This window comes from Saccostrea echinata, unplaced genomic scaffold (assembly GCF_033153115.1).
Source record: "Saccostrea echinata isolate AGI-Se365-2 ecotype Australia unplaced genomic scaffold, CSIRO_AGI_Sech_v1 ptg000046l, whole genome shotgun sequence".
Taxonomy (NCBI): Eukaryota; Metazoa; Mollusca; class Bivalvia; order Ostreida; family Ostreidae; genus Saccostrea; species Saccostrea echinata.
Window position 1 is genome coordinate 5978765 of NW_026889795.1, and position 19691 is coordinate 5998455.

At 34.0% G+C, this 19691-nt stretch overlaps 1 protein-coding gene and 1 long non-coding RNA gene across 4 annotated transcripts in view; one reads left to right on the forward strand and one right to left on the reverse strand.

Moving 5' to 3' along the window:
• Window positions 1-19691, reverse strand: part of LOC133202257 (rho GTPase-activating protein 21-like) — a 50451-nt gene extending 30760 nt beyond the window's left edge. Inside the window, exons 1-4 of one of the 3 annotated variants that reach the window (XM_061338053.1) lie at window positions 19609-19691; window positions 4891-5028; window positions 2006-2030; window positions 416-660 (exon numbers count right to left, since the gene is read on the reverse strand). In XM_061338053.1, the coding sequence (XP_061194037.1) occupies window positions 416-660; window positions 2006-2030; window positions 4891-5028; window positions 19609-19671 (471 nt within the window). In that variant the 5' untranslated portion in view covers window positions 19672-19691. Of the gene's footprint in view, window positions 1-415; window positions 661-2005; window positions 2031-4890; window positions 5029-5994; window positions 6220-11722; window positions 11765-19608 lie in introns of those variants that run through there. The other 2 variants (XM_061338055.1, XM_061338054.1) reach the window with 2 other exon arrangements.
• On the forward strand, window positions 6371-13693 carry LOC133202264 (uncharacterized). Its single transcript, XR_009723234.1, has 3 exons — window positions 6371-6477; window positions 6560-6675; window positions 13091-13693. It is a non-coding gene; the product is annotated as an uncharacterized LOC133202264 (long non-coding RNA).

Sequence of the window (19691 nt, forward strand, 5' to 3'; positions counted from 1 at the left end):
ATAGATACGTTTACTGAGTGACCAGGCACTAGGCAGGAATTCACAGAATTATAAGAGTTACTTCCCTTTTAAAGAAAAATCCTGTGTTTGAATCTCAACGTTACCTGATCCTATACCACCACGGTTTTAATACCAACAGGTAAATTTAACATTTTCATATAAATGTGCGAGTTGCATTTGCAGCATAACCTCAAGAAAAAGTCAGACAAAAGTCTCATTTAGGACAGAGAATTGTCAAAGATGGAGATTGAAAATCTGCATATGGCAGAAAGGGAAAAAAATCACCTCCTCTCCACAAAATGGCAATCAAGGAGCAAATTATTTCTTAACAGGTATTTATAACAAGAATATTTATTTTGTTGAGCATGTTTATCACTCTTAATATCTCTAATTTTGAGCTACCCTGTAGACTCACCAGAAGATCCGTGTCCTCTCTGTCTTCGTCTTTTGGCAGCACCTCTAGCTTAAGAATGCCCTCGCTTTGCTGTATCAGTCCGATCACTTGAGCATAAGACTTCTGGGATACGGGCTGATCATTCACGGTTATCACCCGATCTCCAGTCATTAAACCTGCGTTGTAAGCTGGGCTGTAGGTTCGGACATTTTTAACGAAGATTGTGTCCATAGGATCCACGAAACTAAGACGTTTGTAAGAGGTACCTGCAATAAGCAATACTCAAACATCAAAGGGACCCGGAGTGAGGCTAATTATAATGTAGATGGATGGAATGACTAGTCTATAATCAAATCTATCAATCAGGGATGGATTTACTATAGAGTTTGTAATTGTGAATAAACACTTTGGTGACTCCTTTCATGCAGAGATGTTTCAAAGTGGTGGCTATTAGTTAAAATGGTCTTAAATGTGTTTACATCAATTGAAACAAAAACTTCCAGTCCAGAACTTAAGTATGTTTCACACAGAATATGTCTCTTTAAAATCTAAAAATAAAAGCACAGAATAATAAATATAATTCTTCATTTTACATTAAAAAAAAAACTTATGCACAGCTGTACCAGATTAAAACAGGCGACTGCCCATGGATATGATGAAAAATGTGCTTGCAAGATGCTAAATCTATTATTGCAAACAAATGGGCAAATGATGTTGTTTATTGAAGAGAAAAATATTGTTAAAACAGAAATCTTGAAAGTTTAAATAGATTCTGGTTTGAAAAAGTATCAGAGTCCACAGGTCAGTTTGGAGAACTAGCTCTGCCATTAAAACCTCTCTCTCTCTCTCTCTCTTTCTCTCTCTCTCTCTATCAATCGATCGAAATATCTGAAGATTATATCATACTTATATCTGAAACTTTGAAGATCTAACATTCAAAGTGCCAGCATTTGTCTACATCCTAAAATTCCATTCATCCATAGATTCAATTAAACATTCATCTACACAATGTCATTCATCTACATACTAATCGATACATTCAACTACATTTTCTTAAGTAAATTGCATGAATAAAGTAGGTGACATCAGAAATAGATCAAAATAAAGTTGTAACATCACAGACATAAGTGTATTATCTCTCTATCTACTAGTCAGTCAAGAATTCCTCCAATTTACAAAGTACAAAATATTTCTTACAGAAAACTACCTGACAAGGTGTCACAGATTATCTATAGATAATCAGATTATACCCTAAACAGAGCCACAAAAATGTCAACTATGGCATTAAATCTGTTACAGAGGTCAGTGAATTATTATGTGTTTAAAGGGGGGTAACTCTGCCAAGACAAACTATTTCTACCTTGTTCTTATTGTCTTTTCTTGACCTCCTTGATCATGTCAATATGTAATTACAACTTTTCAGCAAGAAATTAAATAATCAAGCCAGCAATTTTTTTAATGACATTTTAGGTCTAAATTGAATTTATGAAGCTCAGGGCACTGAAAATGCAAATATTGCCTTAAAAATGACAATAAAGCTCCAGCAAATAATTCTAAGTATAATCAAAGTGGGAAGATAAAACTCAGAATTGTATGAATTAAAGCACATACCTTCATTTTTTTCTCTTTCTGTATTCTACAACACCAAAAAGAAAAACAACGTTAGAACAATAAGTTACAACTGTAATCCTGAAACTGAATTATTGAGCATTTGTCTCCTTCATTCAGTAAAACTTTGAAAAACTAAATACATGCAGTCCATCAACTTTTACCTGTGAACAGTGATAAAGTTTATATATAATTTTTAGTATAATCACATTCACAAAATGTTTAGCATCTTAATATTTTAATTATCTGTAGGTCTAATTAAAATCAGATAAATTTATGAGAAGCCTTACTAGTGAAATAATTACCCCTACATACATCCAAGTTTATTTCATTGTGGAGTGAGTGCAGTGTGTGTTTGAGAAAGGGGGGGGGGCTAATAAGTCCGATGCTATACTTCCTCTATTAATGAAGATGGTAAACTAAAAATAATGCTAGAAGTATTTTTTTGTACCACCATGTTTATTGGATCATATTCAAAAACTCTTTCATCACACACAGCAGTATATACTGCTAGCTATAGGACAGTGACTGTTGAAATGCACGTTGTATAATCTAACTATAATCTGACAGTGTTTTCTTGAACTCGTACACCTTCTGTTTCTTTCTCCGGTTGTTTCCAGCTGTACAGTATGGTCTGATGCCAACACCTAATGGATTAATTCTAGTGTAACACACTAATGTTTGTGAAGGTCACCTTGTCAGGCAGTGAACTAAAATGACCTGAAAATCCAACATATATCACATTCCCAATGGTCTGGGACAATCAACATGGGAAGGTTATGTCTTTATAGTTTGGAATAGCCTGACTTCTGCCTAGGCTCTTGGGTTATCAACCATATATTTCTCAGGTCTTGAGGTAAAGAAAAGCCTCACTCCTGCAAAGACCCTGGGGTAGGAAAAGCCTCACTCCTGCCCAGACCCTGGGGTGAGGGAAAGTCTCACTTCTACCTAGACCCTGGGGTGAGTAAAAGCCTCACTCCTGCCCAGATCCTGGGGAAAAGAAAAGCCTCTACCCAGGCCCTGTGGCATTTATCCAGATATTTTTCTTTTAGTTAAAAGTAGGTGAAAATATAAATAATTTTATAAGTGATTTACAAGCCAGGAACGTATAAATGTCTGCTCCGTGATCTTCCTTGAGCCCAATTTTTACAGACTGATGTTCCTGGTTTAGCCATGGAATGCCTGAACCAAGTCAGACTACGTTTGAACAGTTTAATGTTTTGGCATATCATAGACAAAATATCCCTCTGGAATGATAAATAGACTTGTATCTCTACATTTATCTACCACTGATAATCTTTCATCTTTTTTTTTTTAACTTTGTGAAATTTGTTTGAAGATATAAAGGAGGCAAGGTTTGACTTTAAATCATGACAAACTCTCTGATCACCCTGATCTTTCATCTTCATCTTAAAACTTTGTTCATCTCCCTTAACCTTGGTTATCTCTGTATGATAAGCCGCCTTAAAATTTTTAACTTCAATCCCAACCAACACAAGCTCAGGACTAAATTTAATTGTGTATCACTTTTATAAGATCTGGTGTGGATCCAGGGTTTTTGAGTTAGAGGGGCATTATTAGATAGGGTAAAGGGGTAAAGGACAGTGTCTGATGAGGGACCTCGGGGGCAAAGCCACTGTAAGTTCATGAGAATTAGCAATAAGAACCTTATTTTGACAAAAAAATGACTGAAATTTTATCTTTAATAGATTAAACAATATCTGATTTTTTTTTTTTTTTTTTTTTTTTTTTTTGCTTTTGCTTTTATAGGGGCCGCACAGTGGGAGTGCCCCCACCTGAATTCACACCTGAAAATGCTGACAACAAAAATGCCAAATGAATACAGAAAGAACTTTTCTGTCTTATTGGCACCGGTTTGTTTTTTCTAAATCCTTAGAAGCACCCCCAATAAAATTCAAGAATTTCAAACTCTTCAATGTCTGCTTCTATCTGTATATCATGAATACTTTTGTTTTGACTCACAGATCTACATATTATTATGGGTTTACCATGTCTGAAATATCCTCAAGAACTTGTAGCATTTCAAAGATTAAAATCTTGATTTTTCCCCCCACCATTAAATGTCAAACTCTGCCAAAAATATAAAAGACTCGCTGATGATTCTGAAATCTTTGATAAGACGAGGTGAAAGTATCATCTTATTTTTATAAGAGATTTGAACGAAAATGTTTTATGATTCAACCCAATAAGATCTTAAAAATCTGCATCTTAAAACAATTAAAACTAAATAGGCATGACTGATCAAACATTGAAGTTTTATCTTTTGAGGAATGATGTAAGAAGACCATGAACCAGAAAAAGCGTTCAAATCTGATGAAGATTTTTTTTTGTAAAACAACTTAACACATGCTTTCAGCTTATTCACTTAATGCGTACAGCACAGAACAAATTATGCCAAACTTCAAAACACTTAGTAGTCCGATCTCCATTCTTTGCAATTTTAACATTGTTCTTGAAGTGCAAACACCTTGGCATTATATGACAGCTGGATTTTGCATCAGTAATGATGCTTAAAATTTAAAGCAGCTAGTATAGTCAACCATCACAAATTACTAGCCTTGTTAAAGACAATTTGTTATACTATAATTACATATATTTGTGGAGTCAAATTTTCGTGGTTTTAGAAAAAAATGTGGGTTCATGGGAATTTGATTTAGTGGATGAAGAATTGTTGAGCAGTTATGCACATGACATTTTACATTTCGTGGTGGACAGGAGTGTGTGGGTCTTTTTATACCTCGAAAACAACGAAAATTAAATCCCCATGAAAATTAGTGATTACACAATAACTGACCTGCCATAACATGGGGTGGGCTAATACAGTGATTGGGGGGGGGGGGGGGGGGCTGGGGCTTTTGATAACCCACCTGATCCTGTGTGGCAGTGCTGGAGGGATAGAAGATAAAATGTCTGAGGGTGAAGCCGTATCCCTGCTCAGTTTTAGGAATCAGGATTGTCTTATGAGCAGGCCATCTGGACACCACTATACCAGGATCACCATCGCTCTGTAATAAATAAATTAAAGCTCTTTTATAACAATGAAATAATAATTATTATACTGTATAATGTGGACACCACTATACCAGGATCACCATCACTCTGTAATGAATAAAAATTAGTTCTGTTATAACAATGAAATAATAATTATTATACCATGTAATGGGTTATTTTAGCAATTTTAACTATATTTTATTCATAAGTGTGCATTTATCATAAGAGTAATTAATTTTAGCAATTTAAGAGATAACTCATAATATTTGTGATTGACTTATTAGAGACATTCTATTAAACACAATATGTATAAAATAAAGACACGAACAGAACTGAACCTGACTTAGTCATGTATACCATATAAAGTCAAAATCTGATAAACTGATGACCCAGAAATTGTCCATGACAATATGTGCATCAGTTCTTCATGTTCTCTGACCTTGACATAACTGTAACCTTGGAAACAGTTTTCAATTTTGAACCATGATCTTTCAAATATGACCTAAATCAAAAGCTGTAACCAAATTAATAAGTTAACTGATAATTATATAGAACCAAATGATGAACTTGAGACAAAAGCACTCCACGAGAATAAAAAAATCTCTTCCCACATATTAGAATAAAAAAATCTCTTCCCACATATTAGAATAAAAAAATCTCTTCCCACATATTAGAATAAAAAAATCTCTTCCCACATATTAGCTAAGAACAAGAAGGTCAATCAATAAATAACTTGTAAAGTTGATTTACTGCCATTTGAATGTTATATTCACAGACAAATCCAAACTGCAATTCAGTCAAAAATTTTGAAAGTGAAACCAAATTTACAGGAAAAGTACTGAGATTCTGGCACTAAATCTGCAATGAACTACTGTTGGCTAATTGTAAGAGACAATGGATACTTCCATGTAAACAAGACTCCCATCATCAAAAAACAAAACAAAATTATAAAATTTCACAATGGAGACGCATCAACTTACCCATTCATGGTAACTCATTTTCAATTAAAAAAAGTGAGATTCGTTTTAGAATTGATCACGTCTTATCACCCTCAAAAATCACGAAAAAAGAGAAAGACTTTGTCAGAAATCCCTGTCAGCAGGAAAAGAATGGGTAGAAATATCCTCCCACGTAACGTCAGTGTGGATAAAAGGGGGGTGTGACTCACGGACAAGATATCCCAAACCGTCACATCTCTGTTGTGGAGGAGGGAAAGAGAGAAGAGAATGCCAAGTGAAAAGCTCGTAGACTCGGTGTTTGTCAAACTATTACGTGTGAAGACACTCATCTTTCTCTGATCTTAGCCAATGTTATGCGATGAATGTCTCTCAATGTGGGGGTAAAAAAAAAATATATAAGCCTGCAATCGTAGCGATTGTATTTTCTCACCATATTTACATCCACGAGAGGAGGATGCTCACTTGCTGTGAAGGACAAGACTGGAACCAGCGGGTGCAGTTACGGTAATATATGTTACTTATTTTTAATAGGGGAGAATGAGTCTCGTCATCCCCTAAGACTCAATATTTTTCTTATTAATTACAGGAGAAATAATCTGATTGCATGTTTGGTGCAGCGTGTAGATAAAAATGGAATGATGACGTGACAACAGCAGATGTTTAGGCATTCTTCCATGTTCTCAGATCCATGGCACAGCAGCAGTGGATTTGATTTATGTTGATAACAAAAGGAATACCCCACTTCACATGTCTGTCAGCCTCATTCTCTGCTACTCTGATCAAATAGAATTTTAAACTTTTTTTTGGGGGGGGGGGGGGGGAGGGTGTAGTTTTGTTGTGTGTGTTTGTGTTATTTAGAAACTGAAGATTTCAGTCTTTTTAAATGTGAAAGACTAGGTTAACACTATGTTTAAATTCCTTCACTAGATTACAGAGACAGCTTTGTCTGAAAATAAAAATCCCTACGTTATACAGGCCCATAGTCCACAATGCTCACCCACGTCAAGTTTCTGTATCTGCAGATATTGAAATCAAGATTGAATTGTGCATAATCAGCAAGTTATGACTGACACTAATTCCTATTATGGAGTTATTATTAAGCACCTATTATGGAGTTTGAAAAAATTTCAAGATTTTCAATGCAAAATATATATCATTTACTTAATATGAAGGATCACTACATTTAAAAAAATGTATACATTAAAAAAAAAAGGAGTAATTTAACCAACTTATTAAGCCTTCATCAATGAGTAATGTTTATGATTCAAACATCAAATTCTGAGCATTAAGACCAACAATTACTGCTTACAAACTAAAGTATCACTGTAAATCTTTTCTGTTATTGCAAGGATGCATAAAAAAGAGCCCCCTGGCTGTGAAAACAAAGATATTATTTAAGATGAAAGAGAAAACCTTCTTAGCACCATTATGAATCATCCTGGGAAAACAGCAAATTTATCTCTTTACAAGAACTCTGTTCTCACCTTTTCTGATTAAAATTTAGCAGGTTCCTTACTCCATTTTTTCTCTGAACAATTATGGAAGTGATTTCTACCTTAATACAACTTAGTCTTATTTAAAACTAAATATTTAGCTGAAATTTTAGGATGTATGTGTTGTATGCTTGTGTGTGTGATTGTGTGTGTAAAACATAAAATCACTACAAAATTTACAGGTGTAACTATAAAGTACAGTCAAATCTTCCTTAATAAACGAATTTTAACAAAGAAGTGGTAATTTCTACCTTAATAAAACTTTGAACATTTCAAAAACCTTATTCAAATCCAAATATTTTGCTAATATTTACATTGTATATGAGTGTGTTGTGTGCTTGAGTGAGAGTGTGTGTGTGTAAAACATAAAATCACTAACAAATTCGAAGGCATAACTATAAAGTACACTCAAATCTGCCTTAAACCCTTTTTACAAAGAGAGAGATTACTGAGCACTGACATGATCTCTCATCCACCTTTCAATGGTCACTCAGCATTTGCTACGATCTCTTAGTGATCTCCCAGTGATCTCATCAGACTCCATCAGTCTTCTCAAAACAAATCTACTCAAAACAATCTCTCAACAATCGCAAATGTACTGTAGATCACTACTAAATTTTTTAAAAACCTTATTTTCGCGAGACAGGTGTATGGTATTTATAAGAGAGAAAATTTTTTTTCATGAAATCTGGTTACTGTTGTATATAATCTTCACTAATAAAAATATGAAATTTTCAGGAGCAGATTTACAGTAAACAGTTTCTCAAAGAATGTCCAAGGAGTGCAGAAACCTTAATTCTAAACATCTCTCATAATTCTATGCACCCAAATACATTCAATCGTCTGTATCGCCAATAGTTCAGATACTTCACTACCAGACAAAATTAATGTGGGGAATATAATTAACATTGAATGACAAAATACAAAAAGGCATGTTTCATTAATCCAGACACTTTATTAATCCAGACAATTTGCTCGGGGACACATGCGTCCAGATTAACAATGTTTGACTGTACATAGTTTACCAGATAACATTGTGTTGTTCCTAATGTTTACCCCACAATCCCCTCTCAGCTTCAATTATCTGAAGTACTTAGTAAAAACAAATGTTTACAAGAGCCACACTTCATTAGTAACGTAGGAAATATTCTACACTGTACTCAACAGCCTTATAAAAAAGGTGGCAGATTCATTTGTTTAAGTAACTCCTTCCAAAAAATTCAACCATCCAAACAAACATTCACTTTGTTTTTATTGCTATAAGAAATATCTACAAATAAGGTATCTGAAAGCAATTTTAAAAACCACTTTACTTTTCTAAACAATTCAAGAATAAATAACAATTTGAAAAAAATGTTACTTGTATCGATCAAGACAAATGATCCTAGGCTAGGCACCATTACTTTTTCTTTGTTTCTGTATCTTAATGTGCTATATATATATTGCATTAGTTTAAAATCTTTTTTCCTTCATTCTATGAGAATCTTATCTAACTTAAGTCACATCTGAGGCACTTTAATTGCAGATGAAATATTTGAATTTATGTTAAAAATCTTACTATTAAATCATGCATTTCATTGCCCATTAATATCAGCAAATTCTCGATCCTCACAGTTAATTTTTTTTTAATCATTAAAAAAATACACAAAAAACACCAAATAATGAATTGGTATTTGAATATAAATAAAATACTGAAAATGGGGTGTTTTACATTAAATTTTTGGAATTAAAATAATGTGTAAAAAAAAAAGTGCATTCATTTGTAATATTTTTAAGATTGGTGCAAGCTTATTCAGAGAAGTTTTTTATGTGCTGATTAACAATTCATAATGTCAAAGAAATGGGCATGTCTTAATAAAAATTAGATTAAAAAAAAAGAAACATTCTATTTGTCTTATAGCAACATAAGTGCATACTTCAGGGAAGGGCCAGTCCAGTACATGAGGCAGCATTGGGATTTATTGATTGTATGCTGTTTAATGTCCCATTCAAGAATTTTTCACTCATATAAAGACGTCACCGTATGCTGGTGAAAAGCTTCAAATTTAGACCTATACTCGGCACTCAGGGTCATTGAGCATGCAGTGAAGGTTCTTTATTGTGCCAACGCCTACCGTGACACGGGACCTCGGTTTTTAAGGTCCCATCCGAAAGACCAGTTACTTTCACTTTTAGTGCCGGGCGCTTTGGGAAGGAACAGTCACTACCTATGTTTACGTCTTAGGTTTGACGAACAAGAATCGAACCCGGACCTCCTGATCACCAAGTGAGCGCCCTACCACTAGGCTGCTGTGACCGGCAGCATTGGGAAATTTCAGTCAAAATTTTCAGACTTGTCAAAATTTTTAAATCATTGTCAGACATTTGGTCTGACAAAGTCAAATGTTCTGTCGGACCAGTCAAAGTTTTGTCAGACCAGATACATGTACCTTATTTTGACGCTGTGAAAGTCATATGAATAACAGCACCAAAATGCCCTGGATTATTTTCAACAGCTTTCAATCTTACAAGTTTCCTTCCTTGGGATAGAAAGTCTTTAATAAAAGACATAAATGACACGTTTTATGACTTTGCTATAACAAATTTAATTGGCTATCGTCAACACGCCGCGTACGCGGCCATTTTTCCTGTGTTTGTGACCTTCAGCTGCGCATCCCGACCCCGACCTTTATTAAATTTGCATTTTTTCAAACGGTCATCTGGACTGACGTTTTCTTAAAAGTTGTCGGTCCAGACAAATTTTTACCGGCCTTGCCGACAGGACCGACGGATTTCAACAAGTCTGAATTTTTGCTACAGGGGTCAATCCAAGATATCATAATCTTATAGGTGTTACAGTTAATATAAACTTCTGTATCTGTGTATGGATGTTTAACTCAAAGCATAACATTACAGCAATTTCAAGACTTAATCTTTTGAGTATCTTTATGACTCTGCCAAGTTTTTCAATTCAGAAAGGCCAATGTTCATTTTCATCCCTTGAGGATTTTGCACTAGTTATTAAAGACCAAGCAATTTTATACATGTAGCAACTGATATGGAGTGTACATAGTAAATCAACATTTCTCATTATGATTTGTGCAATAGTTTATCCTATCTGGACTAATTAAGAAAACATGGATTTTTGCCACTTCGATAAAATTAGTTAAAAACTTATGACATAAAAATTCATTATACATATTAAAATCAATCCTAAAATACATGTATAATAAAAATACAATACATGCAGTCAACTTTTGATATTGGGCTCTAATAAAACACCTGTACAAGTAATAGTTATAGCATTGTTAATAGTAGATACATATGTACCACATATTGCCTCAATATTCAGATGAATGGTAAACAGAGTAGAAAGTTTTAAACCAATCAATTAAAATTGAAAAACAAATTTGAGTCTGATGATATAAAAAAAATGGAGGTTCTGTGAGCACTGAGCTCAAATGATACCCCCCTCCCATATTTGTTATATTGGCACAGCTCATTTTTTGCTATGGGAAACCCCAAATATCTGGTTAATTGAAATGTAAAATAGGAGCTGCACAATATGGCACTATGTAATAAAGATTCTGATAAAGTCTCATTAAATTTCATTCAGTGTTATAAGAAAACTTGTAGAGAACAGATGGGTATCTCCAATATTATAGAAAGAATGGCTGTGTCCATGTTTTGCTATAGGAAACCTTACATATCTGTCCAATCAAATTTTGAAATAAGAGGTGCACAATTACACTATGTACTTCATTCTGTGCAAGACAAAAGTCAACCACAGTGTGGACATAAGATGACAACTGTATCCACATGATGTATGAAATGTTGTAACTATTGTGTCATGTACATTAAACATCGATCTGATGGAGAGTGAGCAAACTCGGGTACAATATTTCATACGTTAATCGGTCCACGTAACCTTTTTCCAACTTCGACTTCATACCTTGATTTAAAATTTCCCTCTTTGGACAACAATGATCAGCTACATGTAAGTTCTCATGCAATAAATCCATCCTTTAATTAGCATACCAATATCAATTGTATTTATTATAAAGGCTCACTGACATACGTCATCAGTGGAGAAAGACATATAAAAAGAAAGTTACTCATTTAGAATGAAGTCAGCTAGAATACATTTTTTAACTCTGTATTTAGTCTCCAACCCTGAATGTATAAGTATTTTGATGGATAAGGTTTCTATAAATAAATATGTACCTGTCATAATTAAATGATATAAGCCTCTAATTCACTGAAGTCATCTGACTCACCTTGTCCAGGTAAATCAAATTAACATCCACAAGGAAATGACTTGCTTTGATTTCAGTTTCAGTTTATCAGATTTATACCATTGAAAACCTGTGTATCTATCTTTGATGGAAAAAATTCAGCACCATAGAAAATTAAATAAAAAAAAATAATGGCCACACAAATTAGATGCTCTCCATTCCAATGAAAATGAAAATGTTGTTTCACAAAATCATGAATTTCTCCCCCACTTTTTTATTCCACATAAACATGGCAGACATGCCAATTAAGCTTTCACAAACAGCCAGGGACTCATGACTGACTTCTTCATTTTGTTAAGTGAAAACATCACTGGATATGCACACAACAGCTGACATAAACACACAACTGTCCTTGTCTAATTAAAACTCTAATGATATATTCCTGATCTTTTTATCTCCCTCATCTAGGCATAAACGAAAAACCTCACGATCTTCTAAGTAATAAAATTGACCTCGGCGACTCATTCATAAACCACAGTGTTATATGCATACATTCCTCAGGCCTTATATGTATAAAGAGAGTGTGGGCTTTAACAGAAGACCAGACCCCAAACAATTTTCTCAGGTATTTTTCCTACAGGTGAATCCACTTTAAAATAGGAGAGAACTCCAAAAGGTTTTCCCACAATATTTTTAAAGGGTAAAATAATGGGGTCATCTTGTAAAATAAGAACTTCCTGTGTTGAAATTCCTCACTGGGATTAAGAGTTAACTTCAAGTTAAATTGTTACTGATTGCATAATGTTAAAAATATTACATACATATATCTATACAAGTATTTATTGACTAGAATATACTGTGTGGCAATAATGTCTAATGCTTTTTAATGCATATATGCTCTAGGTAGGTTAGGTTTAATTTACAATATTGTTCAAAAAGCTATTAATTGCTTCAAATGAATTCAATATAATTATAATATATATTAATTAAAATCATTGTTACTTTTTTTCCTTCTATAAATGAACATCATACATTCTGTTAATTGCTGTTCCATTTTTTTTTTTTAAATCAAGGAGGGAGGAAGATATCTTTCAATGATTTTAAAATTTACATCCTCACATTATAATTAATGACATATCTTTTCATTAATTCTTTTTTTACAATGAGAACTACAATTGAACTTCGGTATCTCGAACACCAATATCTTGAATACTATGGATATGTCCAAGGGATTTTGGAAGTCCTAATCACATATTCTTTAAGTATTTTACCCTCAATATCTCAAATCCTTGAATATCTCAAAGTTTTTTCTCAGTCCCATTGAGTTTGAGATAACCAGGTTTGACTCTACTTAAGAAATAAAATTCTGAATAAAAGCTATACATAATATTGTCTTGGCTTCATTTGCAGAGGGTGAGGTTTATCTGGATTAAAAACATGCAACAAACAGTCTGGATTCTCAGATGGGTTCCGTCAGACATCATACAGTCTCTGTTGTATAAACTCTCCATCAGTGATATTCAGAACTCAACCCTTCCTCCATAAAACACACCTGCTGGAGCTGTTATCCAGGAGATTGGAATCTACACATCACTGAGATTATCATAAACTCTACTAATCCTTCCACAAACAGATGTATCTGACTCATACTTCACCCTTGCTTTCTCCCCTACACATCTGCTTTCTCTCTATCTCTCTTTCCTTTATTCTCTCACCCTTTCATTAATTCTCTCAGTCTATCACCCTCTCCCTCTTTTGTTATTTCTCTCTCCCTTATCTCTCTCTCTCACTCCCATTCTTTTTCCATCACCCTCCCTTTTTCTTTCTTGTCCCTCTTCTTTCCCCCTCTCCCCCTTGTCCCTCTTCTTTCTTGTCCCTCTTCTTTCCCCCTCTCCCTGGAGACCCTTTCTCTCATAACCCTGAAACTTCTATATAATACTCTTATAACTGTAAGATTCCTTAATATCAAATAATCAAAGTACTCAGAAGTACAGAGAGCCGGGCTCATTTACAGAGTAGTGACCAAAGACCGTTTTACATGAAACATACATGCACATTGTGATAACAGATAAACAACAATTCAGACACTGGAAGAATATGTAACACAAAAATACATTGCATATAGTATAAATTAAAAATGTTTGAAAAAAAAAAAATAAAACGTAGTTTGAATTTAACATTTTTTTTTTTATTGTTTTGGGTCTTATACCACTGTTTAATACATAAGTAAATGAACATTGATACAGATCGAAGGTCAAACGTTTATGTACAGATGAGTCCTCAGCGGGGAGTTTTGCATCAAGGTGTGCAACGGGTCACGTGCTCCCCACATTAGTGTTAGCCTGGTAACACAACCTTTATTTATAGAATGTGACGCAGACAGGGAGACCTGATGAAAACCTTCCGCATATTTCTAACAAATAATTAATCGAAGAAGAATGTAGAAAGTATATTACCATTAATGTTTTGTTTTCTTTTATTTAGAGAAATTCTTAGTTAAGTTAAATTTGTTTAGTTTAGTGTTTGTATTGCCTCAAAGGTGGTTGAGCTTACGTACCATATTCTTACTCGTTAATTAGATTTGGCGGTGAGGAAGCAGCATTTCCGGTTGAACACCGCATAACAAAAGCCGGCTATTGCTCTATGAACGATGAGCCCGGCTAAATACTGATTTGTGATATTGTCATACTTTTCATCTGCATGAAATAAGATCAATTATGAATTCACCTAAATGACCTCTTTCTTCCCAGATTTTTTTTTTTGGGGGGGGGGGGCTTAGAAAAAGAAGTCTATCTTCTATTAAATCTAACCAATGAATCACACTATCATGTTTAAGTGTGTAAATCCAGCAAAAAAGGGCATATGAAAAATAACTTGGATTACATTACATAAAGCATGAATAGCCAAAAATTAATAAGGATATTATAGTAGTCCCTTCTCCTTTCATTTTCTAACAAAATATGCATAGGGGGAAAAAAAACTTAATATTACTTTATCTCTTGGTTCATGAATTAATATTTACACCTGTTGATTTCCACAGTAATTGTTGGTAATATGAAGAACTTGATTCTCTCAATCTAATTCAGAACATGTATCTTTGAATTCATCATGTATCAGAGTTGTCCCTAAGTATTGAAAAAGCAGGGAATATTTAACTAGAAATATGTCCATAGGACATGAATGCCCCGCCGAAGGTATATTAGTGATGCAACATTTTAACACAAATTGAGAAAAGTGAGGTCAAGGTCAAAGGAAAGGTCAAGGTGAAAAAATATTGATGCAGTTGAATAGCTTACATCAGTATGTATCAGCATATGAAGTTTGACACTAATTTAAGAAAAGTGAGGTCAAGGTCAAAGGAAACGTCAAGTTCAAAAATTGTTGATGCAGTTGAAAAGGTTAAATCAGTATGTATTAGCAAATGAAGTTTGATAAAAATATTATGAATGGTTTCTTTAAAACTGAGCTAAACACTAATTTAAGAAAAGTGAGGTCAGGGTCAAAGGAAAGGTCAAGGTCAAAAAATGTTGATGCAGTTGAATAGCTCTTGTCAGTATGTATCAGCATATGAAGTTTGATAACACTATCTTGAATGGTATCTTTAAACTGAGCTAAAACTTATTTAAGAAAAGTGAGGTCAAGTTCAAAGGAAAGGTCAAGTAAAAAATATTGATGCAGTTGAATAGCTCTCATCAGTATGTATCAGCATATAAAGTTTGGTAAAAATATCTTGAATTGTTTCATTAAAACTGAGCTAAACACTAATTTAAGAAAAGTGAGATCAAGGTCAAAAGAAAGGTCAATGTCAAAAAATGTTGATGCAGTTGCATAGCTCTCATCAATATCTATCAGCATATGAAGTTTGATAAAAATATCTTGGATAGTTTCTTTGAAACTGAGCTTTGAACAGAGCTAAACGCAAAGTGTGACGGAAGGATGGAAGACGGACATGACAAACACTATATGCCCCGGCCATATTCATGGCGAGACATAAAAAGTAGAAGGGGATTTTGGGTTCCATCCCTAATATAGTTTTGAGGGGGAATAACAGAATAACCTGGGGTTTACATCATTATAGGCGGGGAAATTCCCCAGCCCCCGGACCTTACGGACAACCCTTATGTATAATATAGAATGCAAAAAAATTGAAATCCTTATTACATAATGTACATGTAATTCTCTTCCACAAACCTTGTAATCATTGTCTATATAACATTAGAGCTCTCGTAGACGCTGTACTCAGAGTATGTGTCTTTGATATATCTTATATACATAACTATGTTACAGTTATAATACATATAACTTATAAAGTTATAATACATATAACTTTTTTCAACATGATTGTATTTAATATTTCGATTATTTGTTTGATAATCATTCCCAGTTGTATTCATTTTGTATGTATAATAAGGAAAGGATCTACTGTCAAATGAAAGAACTTGTATCCAGTCCTTTTGTATATGTTATACTTTTTGTTCAAACCCGGATCATGCAATAGCTAGTATATACAGACTCAATTCTGTTCTCAGTTCTATGCATCCCTAAATCTTCAGGTAAAAAAAAAAACAACAATAGTGACTGTACGTAAGTGTTGACTAAACAAGTCCTTCTCCAAACAAACTTAAAATTCCAATGATATCTCAAGTATGTAGAGGGCCAATTAATACAGACAGATATATAAATCTCCTAGATCTTCTCAGGCAGGATTCACACACCAGAATTATAGACAGATGCTGAATGAAGACAGAAACAGGTGTAATCTGTGCAATATATTGATAATTATTCCATTAATATATATTGCACAGAGAATATATCACTGACAAATATTGCATTGCAATATTCAATCCCTGTATTAAACAGATCGAGATGCTTGAAATCCTAATATCGATTTTACATCATTTTCAATGCTGTATAGTCAATGTATGTGCCTTAACTGCTCAAAGGACAGGCTAAATGATGTATGCACTGTACACAGCACATCTGAACATTTAGATCTGCTTTTCAAAATAGAATCAATAATAGACAATTATTTCCCCTATTTAGCTACAAATTTGCATTAAAATAGAACATATACAGTTAACCTTTGATATCTAGAACACTAATATCTGGAATATCAGATATGTCGAAGTGATTTGGAAGTCCGAACCACGTACATTTGTTATGTATTTTACACTGGATATCTCAAATCCTTGGATATCTTCCTTGGATGTCTCAAAATTTTTCCTGCTTCCATTGAGTTCGAGATAACAAGGTTAGACTGTATATGGAAAATTAACACTCCTGGTTTAAAAATACAGTTACCTTGCTGAACATGACAAAATTCGTATGGTCACTGACTGCTCATACAGTCCATATAGTGAGCTCAGCACACAAAGTTTAATCCCTACTAATCACAGACCACTATTAATTAATAACCTAGTAAGTCTTACCTGATCTGTGTATTAAGTACCCAGAGTTCTAAATATATCCAGACAAGTGAAAACTTTCAGACCACACATAACCATTCTTATCTCCCTTTGGAATCATGTTCAAAACAAAGCAGCCAGTTATCTCCTTTTACAATCTGAGTCATCCGACACAATCTAGAATCACACCTTGAGTAACAACAGGTAATTAAAGCCCTCACCTGGGATTTTCACCTGTTTAAAGAGTAAGTAATTGTCCAGAGTCACCCTGAACAATAAGGGGCATGGCCTCTGTCGTAATGTATTGAGTAATCCTCGACAGTCTATGGGATAATCCTCTTCCTAACCAATCTACTGTCCAGAGTCAGACTGTATACACAAAACACATCAACACCGATTAAAGGTCTCAATAGGAAAAATGTTTAATTTCCTACCAACGTGCAACCTTGACAGATAGTTTTTTTGTCACAGAAGGTGTAGACAGAGCTATTTTGTCTCTGGGGTAAGATTTGGCGTTCTCAACAAGAGCAGGGTATGTCTGACAAAGAGATACACATCTATATAGAATTTAGTCCGTGTTAAATATCCAAGTTATTGAAATAATGTTCCGATTAGTGCAGATCCACATGTATTTTAAATACCTTAACTGGTACGCCCTTCCAAATTTAATTAGAAAAAAGTCTCTCAAGTGCTTTTATCTGACTTAAATGGTCCCTTTGATCTTTAAAACAATTACAGTCATGCTTGCTTGAATTTACATTTGGCATTCATTCATGCAATATCGAATAACAACAATTAAACATAGTAAAGTACACTCAAACACAACTCAATAAGAATACACTGAATATTTTATAATTATATAATACAGCAACAATCCATCATAAAACTCAAATGATATTAAGTTCTTTGTTCTATCACGACTAAGTACACATAATTAATTCAATACATAACCTCCTAACAAGGGTTACGACTACGTACACATAATTAAGTTAAAATTGGGTTAAGGAGGAAATATTAAAATTCCTAAACTCTTCAAACATTTAAAGACACCACAGGAATTTACAGTCTTGCTTATGACTGGTCAAAGCTATATAGTCAATAAAATTTCATGTAGCAAGAGCTAAAGAAAGAAAAAATCATGTAGTCCAGACCAAAAGCTAGAAGCAATGTGTCTGTTTCCAACCATTCTACATATCCAGGTTAACATACCATTGGTCCTTGAGAGATCAAACCGTCAGCCGTCAAAAAACTGACATTTACTTCTACAGTTAGAGTCCAAAACATAATTTTCACTTTAGATTTTCAAACAATTAATATATCAGATGCTTTAAGATGTACATGTATCCAGCCCCATTCAACCTTACTGTGAATCAGTATATCAATTTCAATATCATTATCTCAATTTTTAGATGTATATGATCATGCAGGCATAGATTTAAAAAGATAATTACCCTATAAATAACTCCAATTAATGCACTCACTATAAATCACCAATATACTAGAGGCTAGGGATGTCTGTGATTACAAAGCTAAATACTACACTGCAGAGCCTGTCACAATTAGACCTAAGGTGATTTTTCCAATTAATTAATTAACACATCAATTTTGGTTCCTTATGGGTTGAGGCATGTTACATAATTAGTCCATGTAGGTTGTGTATTTCAGGTGTTCAAGCAACGGATCGTGAAAGATGTCATGCGATCAGAGGTGGTCAAGTACAAGAAAAGAAATACCTAGCATGATAAATGTTAAGTCCATTACCCGTACAAAAGGTTGAGGTGGAATATAGGCATGGCTAAGGCATGGAACCTGTATGGGTTTTTGAAAAGCCGCATACTCAAGACACATTTAACAAGACAAGACAAGGCAAGACACAGACACAGAATCTGAGTCTAAAAGTGAGGTGTTTTTTGCACACAAAAACCCTTGTGTCTAAGGCATGGAGCAGAATCCGTGCCTGTGCCTTGTCTAAGCCACCTGGACTGTTTTGTACAGGTACTGTCTACAGGTAGGTCCATCTCTAAACTCTCTACATGTATCAACCATTCAGCAATATCCTTTTTGAAACAGAAATTCTGAGAGGTGGAAGCATAATTATTTCTCAACTATGTACCCAGGCTATCAATATATATTTACATTTTTCTATACATAAACAGGAAATTCTTTGTAATTGTATTAAACATTATGATAACATTAGGGAGATTTATGCATTATTAACAACATAAACTTTCAAAACTCAGATAATGTACAAGTAGTTTTCTCTTATAGTCATTATACAAGATCCTTCAGCAAATAAAAAATCATTGGGGTTGCAACATGTAAGAATATAAATTTTGCCCCAGCTTGCATGTATACTTTCATCCTCGCAAGCCAAGGGTCCTGAGTCAACACGTTGCCGTCCAACGGCAACATGTTGACTCAGGACCCCTGGCTTGCGAGGATGGTAGACTTTTGATATAATAATATAGCTGCTACTATCATCCACTAAGGATTCTAGTATTAATATACAAACTGTCCACTTACATGAACTGTTCTCCGATGAGAGGCTACTTTAGCTTTCCTGTACTGGACAATAAAGCTATCCATCACAGAATCATCATTAAAAA